This window comes from Anser anser (genome assembly GCF_964211835.1).
Source record: "Anser anser genome assembly, chromosome: 1".
NCBI lineage: Eukaryota > Metazoa > Chordata > Aves > Anseriformes > Anatidae > Anser > Anser anser.
In genome coordinates this window covers 191714611-191733466 of record NC_139720.1, presented here as the reverse complement: position 1 = coordinate 191733466, position 18856 = coordinate 191714611, and the positions used below count along the sequence as shown (strand labels likewise).

Here is an 18856-nt window from a genome sequence, read left to right as displayed (position 1 = left end):
TATTCTCTTCTCTCGCTTGATAGCTTTACAGAAATGGATGGAGCATTCAGCTTCAATGAATTGGCCACAGGAAGATTTCCAGGCCACCTTTTCCATTGCAAACCTTTTGGGAACTCCAATTTTCCAGTAAGATGGCTATGGAGAAGTACTATTGGGAACGACTGATCTGGTTATTACTTGGGAAGGGACTTTTAGCTGAATAATAGAAACTCAGCATCTTGATTTCAAAAATAATTTTTGAGCCAGGTCTTCTGGTTTTGTCACACTTTTTTTTTTTTCTCCATCTGAGTGGATCTGCCAGCCTACTGTAGTCTGCTTTTGTGGAAGGCGTTAAGAGCTGCATCACACATAAGCAGTTATCAAGATTCACAAGGCTGTACTTTTGCTCTATACTTCATTGCAACCCCTCTGGCCTTCAAAAACCCAGCAGCTATACTTGGACAAAAGCAAGGTAGTCACTAGACAATCATCTACAGCAGGGAATAATTTAAACAGCAAATCATCTATTTCCAGATGCATAGGATAGGAGACATGAAAGTGCAATAGGGAACAAAGGCTGAGAAGGTCCAAATGTAATTTTTTTTGTGCATTAAATCACTGTGAAAACGTTTCTTCAGCCTCATTCCAGCTACTGGAAAGAGGAGTTATGCTTTGTGAGCATAGGGTCAATTTATACTGTGTCACCATGTCCTGCTCTTTACTTGCATAATAAGCTTTCTCATACCCTTTGTTGTGTTGTTCATTGAAAATGTTCAAGCAGATTTTATCTCAGTTCTTATCCTGTCAGGTTCAGTATCTTACATGGGCGTGTTGTAACAAGGGGGAGGCCTTTTGAACCTCAGCTGAGCTAAGAAACTGAACTTAAGTGTTAAAACTAGACTGATGCAAATGCTTTAAGCATCTTTGAAATGCATGAAATGTAGAGAAAGTTGCAAAATCGAGGTTCTACGAAATGTCACTTCATAGTCATAGTGGTCAAGTCCCAGCTTTTGGACTGACTTTTCTAGATCTTACGACAAAACTGCAGCTTCAAAGTTGATGTGTGCGAAGAAAACCAGCTTCCCTGCTGGCTTCCCAGCTAGGAGATGGACCACATAGTGAAGATGATTTGAAAGACAGAATGAGACTTTGTCCATTTCCATCGTCTCAGTGATTTAAATGTAAACAAAACAAAACAAACAAAAAACACGCTGAGGAAACATCAGAAGACCAAAACTCACTCAGATTTATGAAAGCCCTCCCCTAAGCAGCAAATTTAATCTAGTTATTTTGTGATGTTATTAGTAAAACAGCTAATGGCATTTCTACATTGAAATGAAAGTGCACACATGCCCAAGTATTCTCTTTTATGCTATTTTGGGGACATAATTCTCCAATGTCTTGCTTTCATAAGCCTAGTGATTTCCAGTGCACTGAATAGATCAAATCTAGCTCTGAATAGATCAACTCTAGCTCCAACTTGAACATCAAAAAGTGACCTCCACGTTCATCAATGAAAAGTGACAACCAATTTTATTAACTGTATTCATTATAACACATAATATGACAGTGGAAATATTTTTCTCTGTACGATTTTTGAATGGAAGAAAAGTGCAGTTAGTCTGAGTTCCTTACATTCATTAGAAGCAAGACTATTGAAACCATCAACATTTACAATGACACATAAGCAAACACCAGAACCAGTGCCAATAAATACGCAGAGTACCAAAATAAATATTTACAGAATTAAAAATAAAATAAACACTGATTAAGTATATCCTCGTGAACTGTCAGGGAAGAAAGACATCTATTGATCTATTGCTATCAGGTTTTCCATATGTTGAGAATACAGATATCATGGTTTTGGCTGGGACAGAGTTAATTTGAGGAGACACTAATTTATTGAAGTCTGCAGAGGTGGAAAGGAGCAGAGCACGTCTAACAGTGTGTTACATAAACACCCCCCGGAGCGGCCTGATCTTGTACTCTGAAAAAGTTGGTGCACACAGCCTCGCCAGATCATTCGCAACCCTTTTAGATAAGAAGAGCAAGGAGGTCTGGCTTTATTCGCTCATTATCTCAAACAGGTCACATGCTGCCTTCATGGGGGTGGCTGACAAAAAACACGAGGGACAAATGTAATAAGCAATGATCCGTCAGCTATAATATGACTAGTAAAAATAGATTGAGTGACTTCTAACAGGACACATCTGTCCCTTTCAGCACATAGGAAACCCCAAGAGCATCAGTTTGTCAGATGCAGTGCGGAGCAGCCCCTGCTACATTTTCCTCAGGCACACCATGATATTTCAGCAGAGCTGGGCTGTGATAATAGACTGAAGCTGTTCTGTAACTTCTGGACTTACTGAATCTGTGTTTTCCAACAACCACATTCATATCTCATTCCCCATTTCAACAGGGCTAGAAGCCACGACTCTAGAGCTTTCCTGAGACAGCTGACAAAAGTAGCAAAGAAAAAACAGATAGGCCAAATTATGGGGTCCTCGCTCAGTCTTAACACCAACCACCACTGCTAACAGATCCAGTGGTTTCAGAGCGAGTGCTGGTGGATGGAGCTATTGCAATCTGTCCCATGGCAGAGGATTTACTTAAATTTTACACAAAGGTAACAGCTTTAATCTTGCTCCATCTTTTGAAAAGAAAGCTAACATTGCTTCTATCAAGCCATGTGCTGCAGAAAGTTACTTGTGCCTTACTTAGGATTTGGTGCTGCTGCTGCAACCCAGAGCACTCGTGCCCAGTTTGTCCTTGGTCTACATTTAACTCTCTTCTTCCACCAGGACCAGCAGTTCAACCCTTGTTTCATCCCATCTCCCAAGCACCATCTCAGCCCTTTTGCCCCAGTGCATCGCTGGCCCTGGCTTTTCCTGCTGCTGCTGTCCCGTCTGGCAGATGCCCACCTTGCACTCCCCTAGGACACACGGAAAGGGACAGATGACAAACTCTTCCATGGTCCGTAGGGTGCAGGTAAGTTGTGGGCAGACCTTCCTGTGAGCTACCATTAACTGAGAAGCCTCACCAGCTGCATGGCTTTTACATTTTAAGGTCAGGCTTAATTCAAAGCAGATGTAGCCAATTTTCTTTTACGAGCATATTATGTTCAAAGCCTCCAATGCATCTGTATAAAAAGCCCACGGAAACAACCTGATACTGAAAGACCAACTGTTTCAATATAACATCATCCAAAATAATAAAAAGCTGTTCCAGTTCTTACCATTCAGTTCCCTGTGTGTTGTTCTCCTTTAAAACAGATTTAAGATGTTGCTGTGAAACAATAAAATGGAGGGATAATCATTTACTGTATAAAAAACAAGAGCAATGACACCATAAGCAGGGGTTTTAGTGCTCTGGAAAGGATCTGGTCCTGTTTTTGCCGTCACAAGTTAAATTAAGGAAGGCAGTGATTGTGTTAGCTGTAATTTAAACATGCTGAGTACTGGAGTTATGTGCAGGAGTGGTTGCTTGTTAAGATGGTAAAACAGTGGAAAGACATGTTTTGCATTTAGACCAGTGAAAGTACAACTACGGTAATATCAAAGACTGCACAATCACCTGAATAATGTTCATCTCTTAGAAAAAGGGAAGACTTATTTAAGTAATACTTCCTATTTCCTTCAAAATTAAGAGACTAAGGACATTCTCCAGTTCTTACTGGAGACTATGGAAGATTTACCACAGCAGAAACTGGGCCTTAGAAAGAGATTGTCAGATTTTGTCGGCAAATGCTGAAATGCTGCTTTTCTAGCTTTGTGCCCATAGCTGCATTAGCTTCTATTTCAGAGCACTGCTTGGATGTGATATTACAGGCAAAGCAATTTTCTTTTAGCCATTGCTAAAAGAAGCCTCTAAGCAGAACAGTTCATACTCCTTGCCCTGTGAAGTATATAACCTTTTCCTCTCTCCAGTACACCTTTGGGTCTATTTATTTAAGTATATACAGAAAGGAAAAAGAAAAGCAGCTCTTACCAAAGATAAAGAAAATCTGGGCACAGTCTCCATAACAAACAGCCTCCAGGCTTTTCCACAAGCATGACACGCTTCCCTGCTAGATTTGCTAAATTGTGCACAACAGAGAAGTGGAGGGATATATTCCACTTTGCAAAATAGCACTCAACATCCTCACCCACGTGTATGAGATCACACAGCAGACATCTCCGTTTTAAATATCTTTGCAGCTTGTTCTGAAAACGAATTCATTTTTTCCAGACCAAGAAGTAGGAGCAAAGCCCTTGTGAAGAATACACCGGCAGCAGTTCCTGCTTTCTAGTGATGGAGGGTTGGGGCAAAAATCTGTTTCCCAAGCTATTGCGGTACAGATGAGAGGGAACAGGAGACAGAGAGGGGGAAAAAAATGGTCCCAGGCAATAGTTTTGGATGGAGAAGCCCTCTAAGGTAGGAAGAGCTTTAACCACGTGCTTTTGCAGGAGTAAAGGCGCCCAGGATGTGGCTTGGGTGGTTACAGCTCTTATTCCTTTGCATATGGCAATGGTTCTTCCATTTTCCTCTACAATACAGACATGGGAAACAGAAATCAATGCTGACCTTGCCAGCTGAGATGCTCACAGGGAAGACAAGATGTGAGCTAATTATGAGCTAAAAAATTACCTGTAAATCAGATTAAAACTCAGCTGTACCCCAAGAACAAACAGCTGGATAGATTCAGATACCTCCTACTCACAGTAAACATCCTATCCCTCTTCAGTGGAAGAGAGGGATGCTCTGTGGGGACCAGTCCCAGGCCACTGAAGGACGACTGACAGTGTATTCTCAGTATCATATCTCAGAAGAGTCAGTCATTGTGCAGTTCTGTGCGGACAAATGGGGTTATGTCATCGTAATGAAAACATAAACAAAGCAAACAAACACAAAAGCACAAACCAAAACCAGAGGAAAAAAATAAAAAATGGAAAACCCAACATTAATAAAAGACAACTGCAGAAACCATTATGTGCAAACTCTGCCAAGACTCGTTTCTGCAGCGTCTCTGAGTTGGTGTCAGTTTGCTTTTCCAAGACAGAAGTCTCAGCCTTTCATATTAATAACTACGAAGCTACGTTTTCAGGCCACCTTGCTTGAAGTCCCACATTATCGCTGTTAGATAACCGTCTGCCTTGTAAGTGGCTATTGTTGCCGTGAACTGTCTCTCTCATACCATTATCTTGCTGAAAAGCCTTTTCTGAAAGTAGTCCATTAGAGCAGCCAGAAAAAAAACCTCAGAGCACGGCCATGTAGCAGAATCAATGGCTCCCTTTGATCTGCAGGCTCAGTCAGTGCTGCAAATTTAAAAAACAACTAGGTTTTGCTTTGCTAAGCAAAGCCTGTTAATTTGGCTCATCTGCACTTACAGCATCTTACTGAAAATGCCATCTGTATCAGATGTGTTGAAGACTTTGGTGCAATATTCGCTTAGCTTAGATAAATAATTTAGTAAGATTCATTAAAAAATAATCAGTGAATTAATTTTCATAGTGTACATCTGTGCATGTAATTTTTAAAATTCAGTCCTCTACTACCGTGAATGGTGGTAAGGATGGTCACAGTGGATGAAGGAAATGCTGGTGATTGATGGAATAAGACTGAACATAGATTTTCTTATTCTAGTCATGTAGTTTCTTCTGAAACCTATTACATGTGTTTGAGTCCTATTACTGGCAAGAGCAAAATGCATATGCACTACAAGGAACGTAAGACCCTTTACGTCTGTTGCAGGCCACACATACAGAAAACTTTACTCCTATCATGACAAAAGAAGTCCACAAAAACATCATTTCATGCTACCAAAGGGAAATCTTTTGTGCTGATATATAGGACAGGAATGTATACCACTGAAATCACTGTAGATAGCTATAAAATGCTACGCAATATATAGAAATAGCCAAAGAACATACAAAATTTACCAGCAGTGACTTGAAAGTGCAAGGAGTATATAGAACTAAATGCCAAGTTCTGATCTATAAAATCCTTTATGAACTTACAAGCTGGTCATTACAAAGCATCACTCAGACCACAAAACAATGAAGAAAACAACAAAACAAAAGTATTCTTGAAGAAAATCAAAACAATTACAAAATTGGGAATGTTATCTTTGGGACTCAGAACACCATTTCTACCTTGATACCTACCAAAGCCAAGGAAAATATATGCCTGGACACAGTAATATAAATAAGGATGCAAACCACCACAGAATGCCTCGGGACTATTATTACCTCTTGATGTCTCAGCCTCTAAATCCAGCAAGCCATTAACTGTTTGTTGTTAGGCATCTCACAGTATTTTACAGGGATCTTTCAGGAGCTAAATATAGGTGTAAAGAAAGCCTTTGAACCTCCTTTCAGTGATTGTTTTAGGCATTGTGTGGAGTTATACAAATATATTTCTATGGAAATTGAAAGCCCTAATAAATATTACATTTTCTATTACCTTTTGAAATATTAACATAGATGGCTTAAAGACAAAAGAGAGTTTTATAAATACAAAGTTAATCTGAGCATTAAATTGTATTTTTACTCTCACACGACCGTTACCCTGAATCAATGTCATCATGTCATGACAATCCAAAACACTGACACCCTACTACAAGTTCCTTTCCCATTTTCCTCGCCAGGATATGATTGTCCTTAAAATATGTACATAGCAAGCAGCCAAATGAACCGCCGGGAGATCTGCAACATGTACTTACACTAGGTATGCGACAGAGAGTGACCAGAGAGCACCTGGCCTCACGGGTGAGCGTGGCCGTGCTCCCAGCCTGCGCTGGGCAGCCAGCCCAGGACCTCCCGCTCGGCACCGGGGTTAGCACGGAGCAGGAAGCTGTGCGCCAGCATGCAGGGGAAGGAAGGAAAATGGGGCAGAAAACAAAAGAGAGAGAGAAAATGAAGGGAAGCCAAAACATTTTAATGATGATTCTTGTTAGTCGTTACGTGAGAGGGAGCTAGGCTAGTGTTACTCTATTGGTTTCTTGATACATACATGCCACAACGCAAACAAAATGCATACGATGAACAATTGCCACACACAAGTCCCGTAGAGATGGTAGCTGACATCTTCAAGTGATTCAAAGGATGCACCACTGATACTACCTGCAACCAGTGCTTCCAGTTTTTACGGTATTACCCAAGCCCACCACATCCTCCCGCCCTCTCAACTTCCAGTACCCTATAGAATCTCCCTGTACAATTTGTCCATGAAACAAAATGGGGAATTACGATTTTTCTGCAGAGTTGTCATGCAGGGAAAGACATGTCCCTTACAGTCAAATGGAAACAGAAGAACAGAAAAAAGGATGTTAGGCTTAGGGGTGAACACCAGGATAATATTCCACGTTCTGTACATTCATCCCTTTGAGGGTATTTCAGCTTTAACTTTCTAAAATGCACAAGCAGAGCCAGGCCAAATGCAAACCCCCTTCTCAGGCAGAGGAAATAATCACTAGCGTGTTTTGCGGCAGATTTAAGGTACATCCCCTCAATCCGTGCATGGGAGTGTGCATGCGTGGCCGTGTTTGCACGGGTGGGAGTGTGCAGGGTGTGCATGTCTGCCTGTGTGCATGTACGCTAGGAGGAGGCGCGCTCTGACTACACATGCATATGTACAACGTGTCTGTGTGAGTAGGCATGTAGGAAACCACACGCATATATGTCATAAAGAAAACGTATAGAATAATCTTTGAAGTGTATTAAGGTTCTTATTTAAACCATGAAAACGGGGACAGATGAGAAAAACGAACACTTTCTCCCTATTCGCTGGGGTGCTGCAGTTCAGTATTAAATCCTGCAGTCATTTCAACCCTAAATGCCAGTTTTACTCTTGTGACTATCAAGTCATTACCCCAGTGAACTGCACAAATAAAACATTCTTATTATTTTGTTTCCTGGCTTTTTATGGTTTATCTATAACCTTAATATCCTTCAAATGTATATTGTGTATATTTATTTTCCTTTTTTTCTTTCAGTTTAAGAGACAATAAAATCAACTCCTATGTAAGATCAGACCCATTAGCTTCAGTTATGTGAATTTAGGATTCTCTGCATAATATAGACATGTATATTTTTAAAATGTATATTATTTATCAGATACACTGGACTATATATTTTATATTAATTGTGGTCTGATGATTAAATACTTATATCAAAATATTTTGTAAATACATAATATTTACCTTTAGACTTCAGTGATTTTTTGGGAGCTTTTTCAGTGTATCATAAAAATATGTCCTCAGGCACATTAAAACCCTATTAAATTTCTTGGAAATGTTGTCAATGCCCATGTATAATAGCCACTATTCAAAAACATCCTGGCCATTAATACATTTCTCCTAAGATCCAAGCTCATCAGACCATTTTATGGACCATTACCTTACCATATTTCTTTTTCTCTCTTAAAGTAAAATTATTCTGACATTATTTAGAATGAAAATAAAAAGCAACAAGAACCCAGACTTTCTTTAAATAGTCAAAAACTAATTTTATATATTTTAAAAAATAATAATTAAAAAACATGTTTATTACCTGGGTTCCTTCTCTGTAAGGTTTAAGCCCAGAGCAACTTTGTCTAAACCCCTGAAAATAGAGGTTTGCAATGTCAGCGCTGTCAGAACCTCAGCTCTGACACACGGAATGTGCCACTGGAATTAAATCAGCACTTCAGACTTACTTATCTGGGGATGCATGAGCCCATACAAAACAGAGTTTTGCTCTAATTTAAGGTACTTACACAAAGTTCTATCACTTTAGAACTGTAAAATTATCTACCTATAAAAACTAACTTTTGTTTAAACTCTAGATAATACAGACAGGTGATTTTTCTTTTTATAAAAAATCTGTAGCATTGAGTAAATCTGCTAAAATATGTATATATTTACACATGGCAAGCAAGTTATTGTATAAATGTGAACAGTGTGTATATATTGGCATTTAGTAAAATGTTTCCCTGAACCTGATTGTATGCATTATCGGACAAGTATTGATGTAAACATCTGAACCTACGTCAGGTGTCTCTGTTACCCATTTACATTAGAGCAGATCAAAACCAACCAAACAGACAGACAAATAAAAATATGTTTTCCTGCTAGACAAGTCCACCTAACGCCTTAGTTAATTAGCTACTGCACACGAGTCAGTCAAGTCTGCTGCTGAGCAGTGCTCTCATTCCCACATCAGGTAAAATACCTGTTAGGTTATTTGTTTTTTGCTTGGCATTTTTTCCCAACATCTTGTAGAGCAAACACCATTTTTGGAGCCAGGCACCCACCCTCCACTCCTCCCCCAGAAATAACTAAAAGATAAGTGTAGTGGAGAACCTCTAGTGTGGCTCCTTTTGTAACTCTGTTCGCTTGAAGAACTCATGGCACTGCTTTGCATGAGGGAAGATGCTCTTTTAGGTTCATAATCCAAGTCCTGCTTCCACAAAGGCATGTAAAATGAACCTCCCCAGTGTTTAGTGCTGTGGAAAAAAGATACAAATGTAAAAAAAAAGTGCTTGAAAAGAAGTTGACTTTTCGTATTCAGCCATACAGTACTACAAGAAGGGATTCAGAAGTGCAGGCCCATGGAGTACTGTTGAAGTAAGCCTTTTAGGTGCCTTTCTTCAGGTGATGCAAAACGAATTCATTATTTGTAGCCTCCTATGCAGATTTTCACACATCAACCTTGCTGTCCAAATTGGTCTCCACCTACTATTCAGTTATTTTTTGGCACTGTCCTGATACGTGGCAGCTTTCACTGTTGTCCCTGCTAAGCCCCTGTTACTAACCCGGCGTACTAGTACTTTAGAGACAGGGATTTTTGTTCTGTGCATCTCACTTTTGGCCAGGTGATGGTGTGCAACGTGATGGCTGTTACTAGTGTCTGTTCCATGGCTGGCTGGATGTGATGCAAGGTGTTTAATGCTGATGGGTATCTTGGAGTCCTTCACTGTGCTTGAGGGTGTTTTCAGTGAGCATGTGGTCGTTATTGGCGACACGGGCTTGGAGCGTGGCACACAGGTGACCCCTTCGTCCGGAGGCTTCCCTGGTGGGTTTTCATCTGGCTCAGCATAGAGGTCATAGAGTGCATCCCCACTGTAGCTGTCCCTGGGAATGGTCTCCTTCTGGATACTCGTGGTACTATCTTCCTCAGGACCAGGGGTGGTGGAATCCCAGTAGCCCTCATCACTGTTCGGGACACCCTCATGCTGCTCCTTCTCCCTGCCCTTCTGCTCCTCTTTGTGGTTGAGGTGAATGGGGATCTGGTTGAGTCCACCACGTTTCGCTGCCACTCTGTTATGGGCCCCTTCAGTACCTCGGTTCTCCTTCAGCCCCTCGGGCGTCTTTGTCCCTCCTCCTCCTCCTCCTGTTTGGGTCTCCTCTGTCTGCGACAGCATATCCCAGAACTCCTGGAGGTATGTATCATCCACCTGCTCCGGGCTGGCCATCTCCTCCCCTCCTCCTTGGTAGGCCACCATGGTGGGGTGTTTCTTGGAGGCGCCCAGCTTGCTGACCCCGGGGGTGCTCTTCTCGCAGCCGCCACTCCCGCCGCCCACATCCTCCTCCTGGTCCGCAATAATATCTCCGCAGCCTGTAAGAGAGTCAAAGCTTTTCAGTGAAGTCACGTCAGCAAACATCAAACAAATACGATCAATCGATTGCTCTGAGGGTGGATCAATAGAGGAAGGGTCAGGGGCGGCTGCCGTCTCTTGACCGCTATCACAGTGAGGTTCAACAGGGGGAATAGTCGTTATTGGAATGTCACCTGTTATGGCCGCATCCTTCGCAGTCCCAACCTCTCCGGTGCCCAGGTCCGGTCGCTCGTGGCAGAGCTCCTCGGGTCGCCTTCCAGCGGCGGCAGGGTCCTCCCCGGGGGGGGTTTTGCTGTCCCGCGACTCCCCACCTCCCACCTGGGGCTCCTCGGCCAAGGTGTGCTTCTCATGCAGCGATTCGAGACCGACGTCTCCTGTGCTGTTCGGAGTTTCAGACAAAGGTTTTGGCGTCTCCTCTTTGATGCACTCCAAGCTGGCGGTCAGAGACCCCGGCATAATGAGTCCGGACTGGATTTCCGAGGTTTCCCCCCTCTCCTCCTTGCCGTTTTTGTCCTTTTTATGCCATCGCATGCTGCTGAAGATCCCTTTCAGCCCCTTCTTTTGTCTGCCGCCAGCCCGCTGATCCGCATTCTCTGCCTTGCCGTTCTCCGTCCTCCCGTTCTTCCTCAGCAGGGAGAAGAAGCTGTGCGACTTCGCCACCGAGCTGCCGGGCGAGACGCCGAGGCCGCCGGCCGCCCGGCTCTGAGCATCCTTGCCTTGCGGATCGCCGCCACCCTGGTCCTCCTTCTTGCTCCCCTCCAGCACGGCGTCGGCCAAGCCATCGTGCGTCCTGCTCCGCACCATCCCCGCCTTGCTCGCGCCCTTCCCCTCCCCGCCTTTGCTCCTCACCCCGAAGATGCTCGGCATGGTGCCCCCGGCTTTCCTCCTCTTGAACAATTTGAAGGCGGTTTTGTTAATCTTCCCCGACGGCTGCTGCTCGGCGGCCGGGGGCTCGGCACAGTCGCAGTGCGAGTCCATGACTGCCGCCACACAGCGTCCCCCGCCGCGGCCTCCTCGCCGCCACCGCCCCGGTGGTGCCCGGTGGTGGCTGTGCCTCACTGACAGCCCCGCCGCCGCTCCCGCTGCCGCCCGCCCGTCTCCATGGCAACCCGGAGGGGGCTAAGCAGCTTTCCTCCACCGCCGTGGGCCTGCGCCAGGCCGCTGTCATCCACCCTCGATCAACCTGAGCCGCCGCAGCCCCGCCGGCAGCGCCCCTTCCTCCACCCCCTCCTCAGAAGGGTTTATGTAACTTAACCCGTGTCGTCCTGCGCGGCCCGCCGTGGCGGGCGGGTGCTGAGGGAGGACCTGGTGCCACGCAGCCGTGGCATGGACCCCGTGGCCCTGTCTCTCCCCAGTGCCCAAGACCCCCACCGCTGGTGAACAGTGGCCCCTTGCTTCTCCTGCTGGAGGAGGTTTAACACGATGGCAGCCCCCACACAAGCCTTTACCCACACCCCGCCTTCACTGCGTGTGGTCACGGTCCCTGCATCGTGGCCACAGGGTGCTGCCACCAGGGCTGTGGTGGCACAGTCACGTCAGGGTGGCAACACCGGTCACAGACACCTCTCACCAGCTGCAGATCTACTCCAGATGCAAAGTAAATTAACCCAGCCTGACAGGTCCTGGGCAACCTGCTTTAGGTGGCCCTGCTGGAGCAGGGGTTTGGACCAGGTGACCTCCAGAGGTGCCTTCCACCCCCAGCCACCCTGTGATCTGGAGCTCCAAACTGGCTCGGTGGCACAGCACAATGGAGGCAGGGCTATTTCAGGTTGAGAGCCGTGCTCTGCACCCAGCCGCGGAGGAGACCTGCTTTCAGCTGGAGCTGTAGTAACCCATGGACCCTGGCCGCCTGATGCTGACTGTATGGAGTTAGTCTGGGTTCCTCCAAGCAGAAGCACTTGTCTGGGTTTTTAAACAGCTCTAAACACAACTGGGAACCACTACAGAGAAGCTGCATCCCCACCCTCTGGCTTGGGGCTAGGTTCTGGCCCCTTTGAAGTTAGTAAAAGCTTTTGCTGTTGACTTCATTGTTTGGAAGAATTAGTTGGTTGAGTGGTTTTTTTTTTTTTCTTTCTATAACATCATCAGACATTCATTGCACTCTCCCATGAGAACAGGTTGAATTATCTGTTGTGAATAATTTATGCAGTGAATTTAGGTCTTTTTCTGATCATGTACAGAAAGTTCCGTTTGCATTCACAATCATTGCATGTTCAATAAGAGCAATATGAGCACACAATTCAACATACAGGTCTCTCCTGCCTTCTGCGAGAAACAGAGGAAAGGGCAAATGAGGCAGAAGCCAAGATTTTGACTGGAAGAGGAGGAGTTATATCTTACACTGTGCACTACATACATCTGCCCAGCACCCACAAGCCACAGAGACGGGAGGTCACTTTGCACCTCCATCACTCATGAGTTCCCCCACCACCTGGTAATATTTCTGTTCTCCGGTCAGATGGATGAAACTTGATAAAACAGAGAAAATACTAAATGTTCCTGTGCAAATGCAAATACACAGAGCAGACATCCTTTAAAAATTTGAAAGAACAAAACCTGGTCACACAGCTTGTGAAAAAGTAAACAGAACAGCTAATAAATAAGAGTTGGCCAGATGGCTGAATTTACCAATTTTTTGCACTTTTCATACTGGTGTTTTGCTACGTTTCACCAATTCTTTACATTGAGCCAATTCTTCTTGCAAACACTGAGCCCAAAATAGTGGGATAGAGATATAAAAGGATGAGGACAGATGACTTAATGCTTCACAGCTGTATGGAACAGACAAGTTATTGTGCCCTCTTCTTTTTTGTATGATTATCTGCAGCCATGAAAGAAAGGGTGGACTTTCAGCTTGTTTTTCAGTCGACTTAAAATCCAAGCATTAATGGAGGAAAGTGACTTGAGGTCAGTCTGAAATTACCTCTTGAAAAATGTTCTGACAAATTGAATCTTTTCTGCACATTTGTTCTCAATCTTTTTACACTTTTAAAAATATGATTTAAATAACCTTGTGTACCTCTGGAAATGGATACTCATTCTACAATGAAAAATCAAAGCACTGAATTTTGAAAGGGACAAATGAAATATTCCCATTCTTCTTTTTTTTTTTTAATTAACTTTTTTTTAATGGCTAAACATATGTGAGTTCAACATGAACTCATGACATGCTTTGGTCAACTTGCCCTTGCAGGGCTAAGCAGGGAAAGCTTTCAACAAAGTATTCACCAACTTCTAATTGAAGACAAGTAATGTTGAGAGGTGCAAATATTCAAGCTAAATCACTCTTGCTCTTAGTGATGTTTGAACACTGGAGAGCTGTGAGATCAAGGGGGTTGGCAGAAAATGTTCTCTGCCACATTTGTTGTGCCCCTGTCCTCACGTATAATGGGAATTTCAGAGAGTTTAGTGATGTTCCTTTGCCCTTTTTGTTCCCTCTGCTTTCGTCAAGGAAGTCCCCTGGAAGAAAACTGTGTCATTTTTTGCAGAACTGTAAAGAGATATACGATCAACACAGCTCCAAGGTGAGACAGGTTGGTTTCTGGAGCAGGACAGTGAGGAGCTGAATGAAAGGGAGCCAGAGACGTTTTCATCCTTTTGGCCTTTTTTATTCTGTCTGGTTTTACATTCCAGGAAGCTTGCACAAAGCCTATGTGAGCAATATCTATTTCTTACTGCTTCTCCCCAAGGTTTAAAACTTACTCCTCTAAATTATCGTGGGGAGTCATTTCTTTATGGCTCCCCTTCACCTCTGTAAATCTGAAGTGGAAGTGTGTATCCGACAGTGGAAATTGTCATAACTGTCTTTCTGGCAAGGCAGAGGAAAGGCTGACAGACACTTTTTAAAGTGAAAACAAATTAAGATCTCTAATTTAAAAGTGCAGAAAGACACCACGATCAGCTGGGAGCTTCAGAAGACCATCAGACAAGTGACAGCCAAGTGGTGGTAGAACTGCTTCCACCACATCCTTCAGACCCATCTCACCTCAAGGGACATCTAGTGTGGTGGCAGAGATCCCACTCACCACAGCCACATGAGCAGATTTATTCCAGCTGGAGAGGATACTGGAAAGGGTCTGTGGAAGAAATGTTTCTGAAGGAGGCAGGTTTTTAATCCTTAAAATGAATATACCAGACATGCAACACTATGTAAGTGTAGTGGGTTTATGTGGCAAGATTTTGGTAGCAGGGGGCCACAGGGATGGCTTTTGTGAGAAGGATCCAGAGGCTGCCCCATGTTTGGTAAGGGCCCCGCTGCTGACCAGAGCTGAGCCAATAAGTGACGTTGTTTGTGCCTCTGTGAGAGCATATTTAAGTCAGGGACAAAAAAACGCTGTGCCACACACAGCAGCTGGGAGAGTGAGAGGAGTGAGGAACAGCCCTGCAGGCGCCAAGGTCAGTGAAGAAGGAGGGGGAGAGGTGCTCCAGGTGCCGGAGCAGAAGTCCCCTGCGGCCTGTGGTGAGGACCATGGTGAAGCAGGCTGTCCCCCTGCAGCCCATGGAGTACCACGGTGGAGCAGGGTTCCACGCTGCAGCCCGTGGAGGAGACCACGGTGGAGCAGGTGGACCTGCACCGACGGAGGCTGCGGCCTGTGGAAGACCCCTGCCGGAGCAGATCCCGGGCCGGAGCTGCAGCCCGTGGAGAGGAGACCAGGCAGGAGCAGGTGACCTGGCAGGAGCTGCTGCCCGTGGGGGACCCAGGTTGGAGCAGTTCGCTCCTGAGGGATGGACCCTGTGGTACGGACCCGTATCTGGAGCAGTTCTTGAAGAGCTGCTGCCTGTGGGCAGCCCACACCGGATCAGTTCAACAAGGACGGCATCCCGTGGGAGGGACCCCACAGCACAGGGGACGAGAGTGACCGAGAAGGAGCGGCGGAGAAGAAGCGCCATAGACTGACCATAACCCCCGTTCCCCCGTTCCCCTGCACCGCTCGGGGGGAGGAAGTGGAAGAGGGTGGATGGGGGGAAGGTGCTTTTGGTTTCTTTCCTTTGTTTCTCGCTTCTCTAGCTTGTTAGTAATAGGCAATAAATCTTACTATCTCCCTATTCTGAGTCTGTTTTGCTTGTCACAATAATTACTGTGTGATCTCCTCGTCCTTATCTCAACCCTTGAGCCCTTTTCATCGTATTTTCCCCCCATTCCTCTTTGAGGAGGGGGAATGAGAGAGCGGTTGTGGTGGAGCTCGGCCGCCCACCTGAGTAAAACCACCACAGTAAGCCATCCTGTCTCCCATTTTTACAGAAGCCCCCAGAATTCTGTGGTGTTTCCAGGCTGCCTCGTGTGCTGAACAAGACCAAAGAAAGAAATTTGACAGGACAGAGGAGTCTGTAGATCTATGCAGGTGCAGTAATTTTTCACTTCAGGCTTAATTTCTAAGAAGCTTCAGAGACTCCAGAGAGTCAGGAGCAGTCCTTTCAACATATTACCCAGGATGTGCTCTGTTTTATGCCAGAATTTACCCATTTTCTGCTGAAGTACTTTTTTTTTTTTTTTCTTTTTTTCTTCTTTCCCTTTGGTTAGCATTCTCTAGAGCTGTGTTTCTACCCTCATATGTCCTACAGTGTATGTATAATTCTTGAGGTCTAAAGAAGATACATCAATTTAAAACTGGTAGGTCCTCCTGATGATGAGCAGGGAATCTAAGTTGCAGAAAGTGAATGGCAACGATTCAGCCAGCACAGTGCCTGCATCCAGACCCAGGCTGGTGATGGAGTGAAAGTCAGTAGGCTTTTAAAAAGCTGCAGACAGTTATCATGCCAGGCTCAAGAATTTAAGTCTGAGTACAGGGAGGCCCAGAGCAACCACAAGTCCACAGGGAAAACAGGTCCACTACTTCAAAAGTTATTTCAAATGCTGCCATTTCTTCTTACATGGACAGGTGTGCTACAGCACAGAAAGACACCACAATGCATTACAGTACCAGGAAATGGAAGAGATACTGTTTGCTGGATTGCAAAATCAGTGTGCTCATCAAAGAAGCTGTAAGTTATGTCAGATCTCTGCTGATACCTTAAGATCTGCTTAGCAAACCACTGGGACTGGGAAAAAAAATAAATAAATTAAAAAATCTAACACCAGCATTTACTTTATTTATTTTAATTTAGAAAGAGAAACGGGGATAAAAGAATCCTTCTATATGAGGCTTCTTTCTGTAATACGTACCAGTGTCCATAAAGGTACAGGGGAAGGTGCCTGGATTTCTGACGTTTGCCACTTATTTGCACTTACTTCCCAACAGATTCATGTCCTGTGACAGTGCATACTTCCACCTCCAGCCTGTGTGGCAGCAGCTAGAACCTCCTTAGGGATATCTGCTTTCATTCTCCACCCTCTGCTTTCCCAGGTCAGACATCCTTTTCTGCAAACCAAACCCTCACAAGCCGCAGAGGCATAAACAGCAAAAATGTGCAGATCAGCATGCCCAGAGTCTGGCTGTCCCTCACTCGCAGACAGCTCAAACTTGGGGATATCTCAGGGAAACTGCTCTTAAATGAATCTACAAATTGCAATACAGGGAAAAAAATATTAGATTCTTACACTCCATCAGCCTGTCATCTGCACACAGGCTTCGTGCTCACTACCACCAGAAACTGCCTAATACCATCCTGCCTCCTTGGTTAGCGCATGAAAAACTCTCAGTGGGGAAATCTGGTACCAGTGTATGTGTGGCAGAAATCACCGTGACTGGGAGACACAGATGTCCCTGTAAAGTACGGCTCCAGTCTCCTGGGAGATAATGAACTCTCATGACTTTGTTTTTGTACCAAAGGGCCGTGGTACTGGGAAGTGTACATGGAGAATAATAGACCTGTTTCTCAAAATAGAGAGACCTGGACTCAATTTTCAGAAAATTATGTCTGAATCACACCAACATTGAATTTTGAATTACCTGCTGCAGAACTGTGCAATTTAAGTGAGCAAAATGTCTTCTAAATCTCCAAAAAAATACACCAAAAGGGAGCAGAGGTACAGGTTCTTGAGCAGGTAAGTGATTGCGTGCTTCTGCAACAGAAATGTGCAGGAAATTTTAAAAAGCCACCGAAGTTTCACATACTTAAACACTGGTCAGGTCCAGCCAAAATGGAAAATTCCCATTTTATGAGCCTGGAAGGCCATGTATTAGACCTAAAATTGCTGGTGAGGACTTCACTAGGAGGAATGATTCTTGTTCTCACCAGTAATAACTTTGTGACTCAGGCCAACACCTTCATATGTGAAAGGAATTCTGCAGCCACAGTGAAGTTTTCTCTTGTCACTGTCACTCAGCCCTAGCATCCCTTATGGGTGCAATTCTACAGAAAAAAAATTAATCAACAGGAAATGGATGTGCAGGTTGAACAAACTAGTAATGAGTTTTCTGACATCAGCTAAACAATCTGAGATGAGAAAGAATGAAATTATTGTATTTTGTTCACTTTTTTTTCCCCTTTAAATCAAAACTACTTTCCTTTGTAAATTGCTTTTGGTATGCTGTTTTAAAGGGAAAAATAGGAAGACAACAATACCCCTCTCAAAATGAAACCAAACATGAAGTTGACCCAAAAGAAAATTATTCAGTGTTTTCCGGTTCAGTCAAGAGGCTGAAAAAAAAATGTTTGTAGGCACACAATCTCTATGTTATCCAACTGTTCTTCCCAATGCAAAATAAAAGGATTACGCAGGAATAAGGAAGCAACTGAAAAACGGAGAGGGGAAAAATATGCTTCGTCTTAAAGATAAATACAAATTAAAAATGCAGGCAGTGCATGTAGTCTCCCCAAGGGACAGATTTACTTCTAATTAATAATATGTTAGTGCCCTGGCACACTACACTAAAAAAAAAAAAAAAAAAAAAAAAGAAAAAAAAATCTAGATTAATCCTGCTGTGACATTGTAGCTAGAACCTCTAAGAATAAACCCAGCCCAATCCCAGATTTACTTGCACTGTGATTATTGGAAATGTGGAGAGTTTATTTTCTTTCACCTACTGGACTGAAAAGAGAAATGCTTTTTAAAAATCCCATAAATATGTTTCTTTTTTCTTACATGGATATGCAGACATTCACTTTCTTCTTTGGTGTTTACAATATCTCAGATAAGTTAGTAACTTCTTTCTATTTCTAATTGTGCTACTTAAGCCTTTCTATTTCAAAAATTAATGAAAATAAAATCCCGTCTGTGCAATCCCAGCAGACCTGACGGACAATAGTACCACAGGAGGCAAGGGTCTTGCTCACTACCGTTAATTAAAAGCCCAAAGCAAAAGTGTAAGCAGATTAGGGGAAGGGGGTGGGGGGTGTGCTGGGCCAGAATGTGTTTTTC

The 18856-nt window shown here is 44.0% G+C and overlaps 1 protein-coding gene across 2 annotated transcripts; it reads right to left on the bottom strand.

Annotated features, from left to right (window-relative positions):
- Positions 1-1494: 1494 nt before the first annotated feature.
- On the bottom strand, positions 1495-12251 carry AMER2 (APC membrane recruitment protein 2). 2 transcript variants are annotated; one of them, XM_083828704.1, is made up of 2 exons: positions 10728-12233; positions 1495-10553 (listed from the first exon to the last, which is right to left on the bottom strand). In XM_083828704.1, the coding sequence occupies exons 1-2, from the start codon at positions 11530-11532 to the stop codon at positions 9682-9684; spliced, it is 1677 nt and encodes a 558-aa protein (XP_083684830.1). In that variant the 5' UTR covers positions 11533-12233; the 3' UTR covers positions 1495-9681. The 2 variants fall into 2 exon arrangements, 1 of the variants encoding a protein (XP_083684830.1); XR_014581482.1 differs by having other exon boundaries at positions 3215-3264; positions 9299-12251.
- Positions 12252-18856: the final 6605 nt, after the last annotated feature.

What these genes read in the sequence shown, in the direction of transcription:
- AMER2 (XM_083828704.1), bottom strand. Translation starts at nt 11,532, where the DNA reads ATGGACTCGCACTGCGACTGTGCCGAGCCCCCGGCCGCCGAGCAGCAG. An exon ending in GAAGGATGCGGCCATAACAG is followed by an intron (nt 10,554 to 10,727) that starts GTGACATTCCAA and finishes ACTCTCTTACAG; the next exon opens with GCTGCGGAGATATTATTGCG.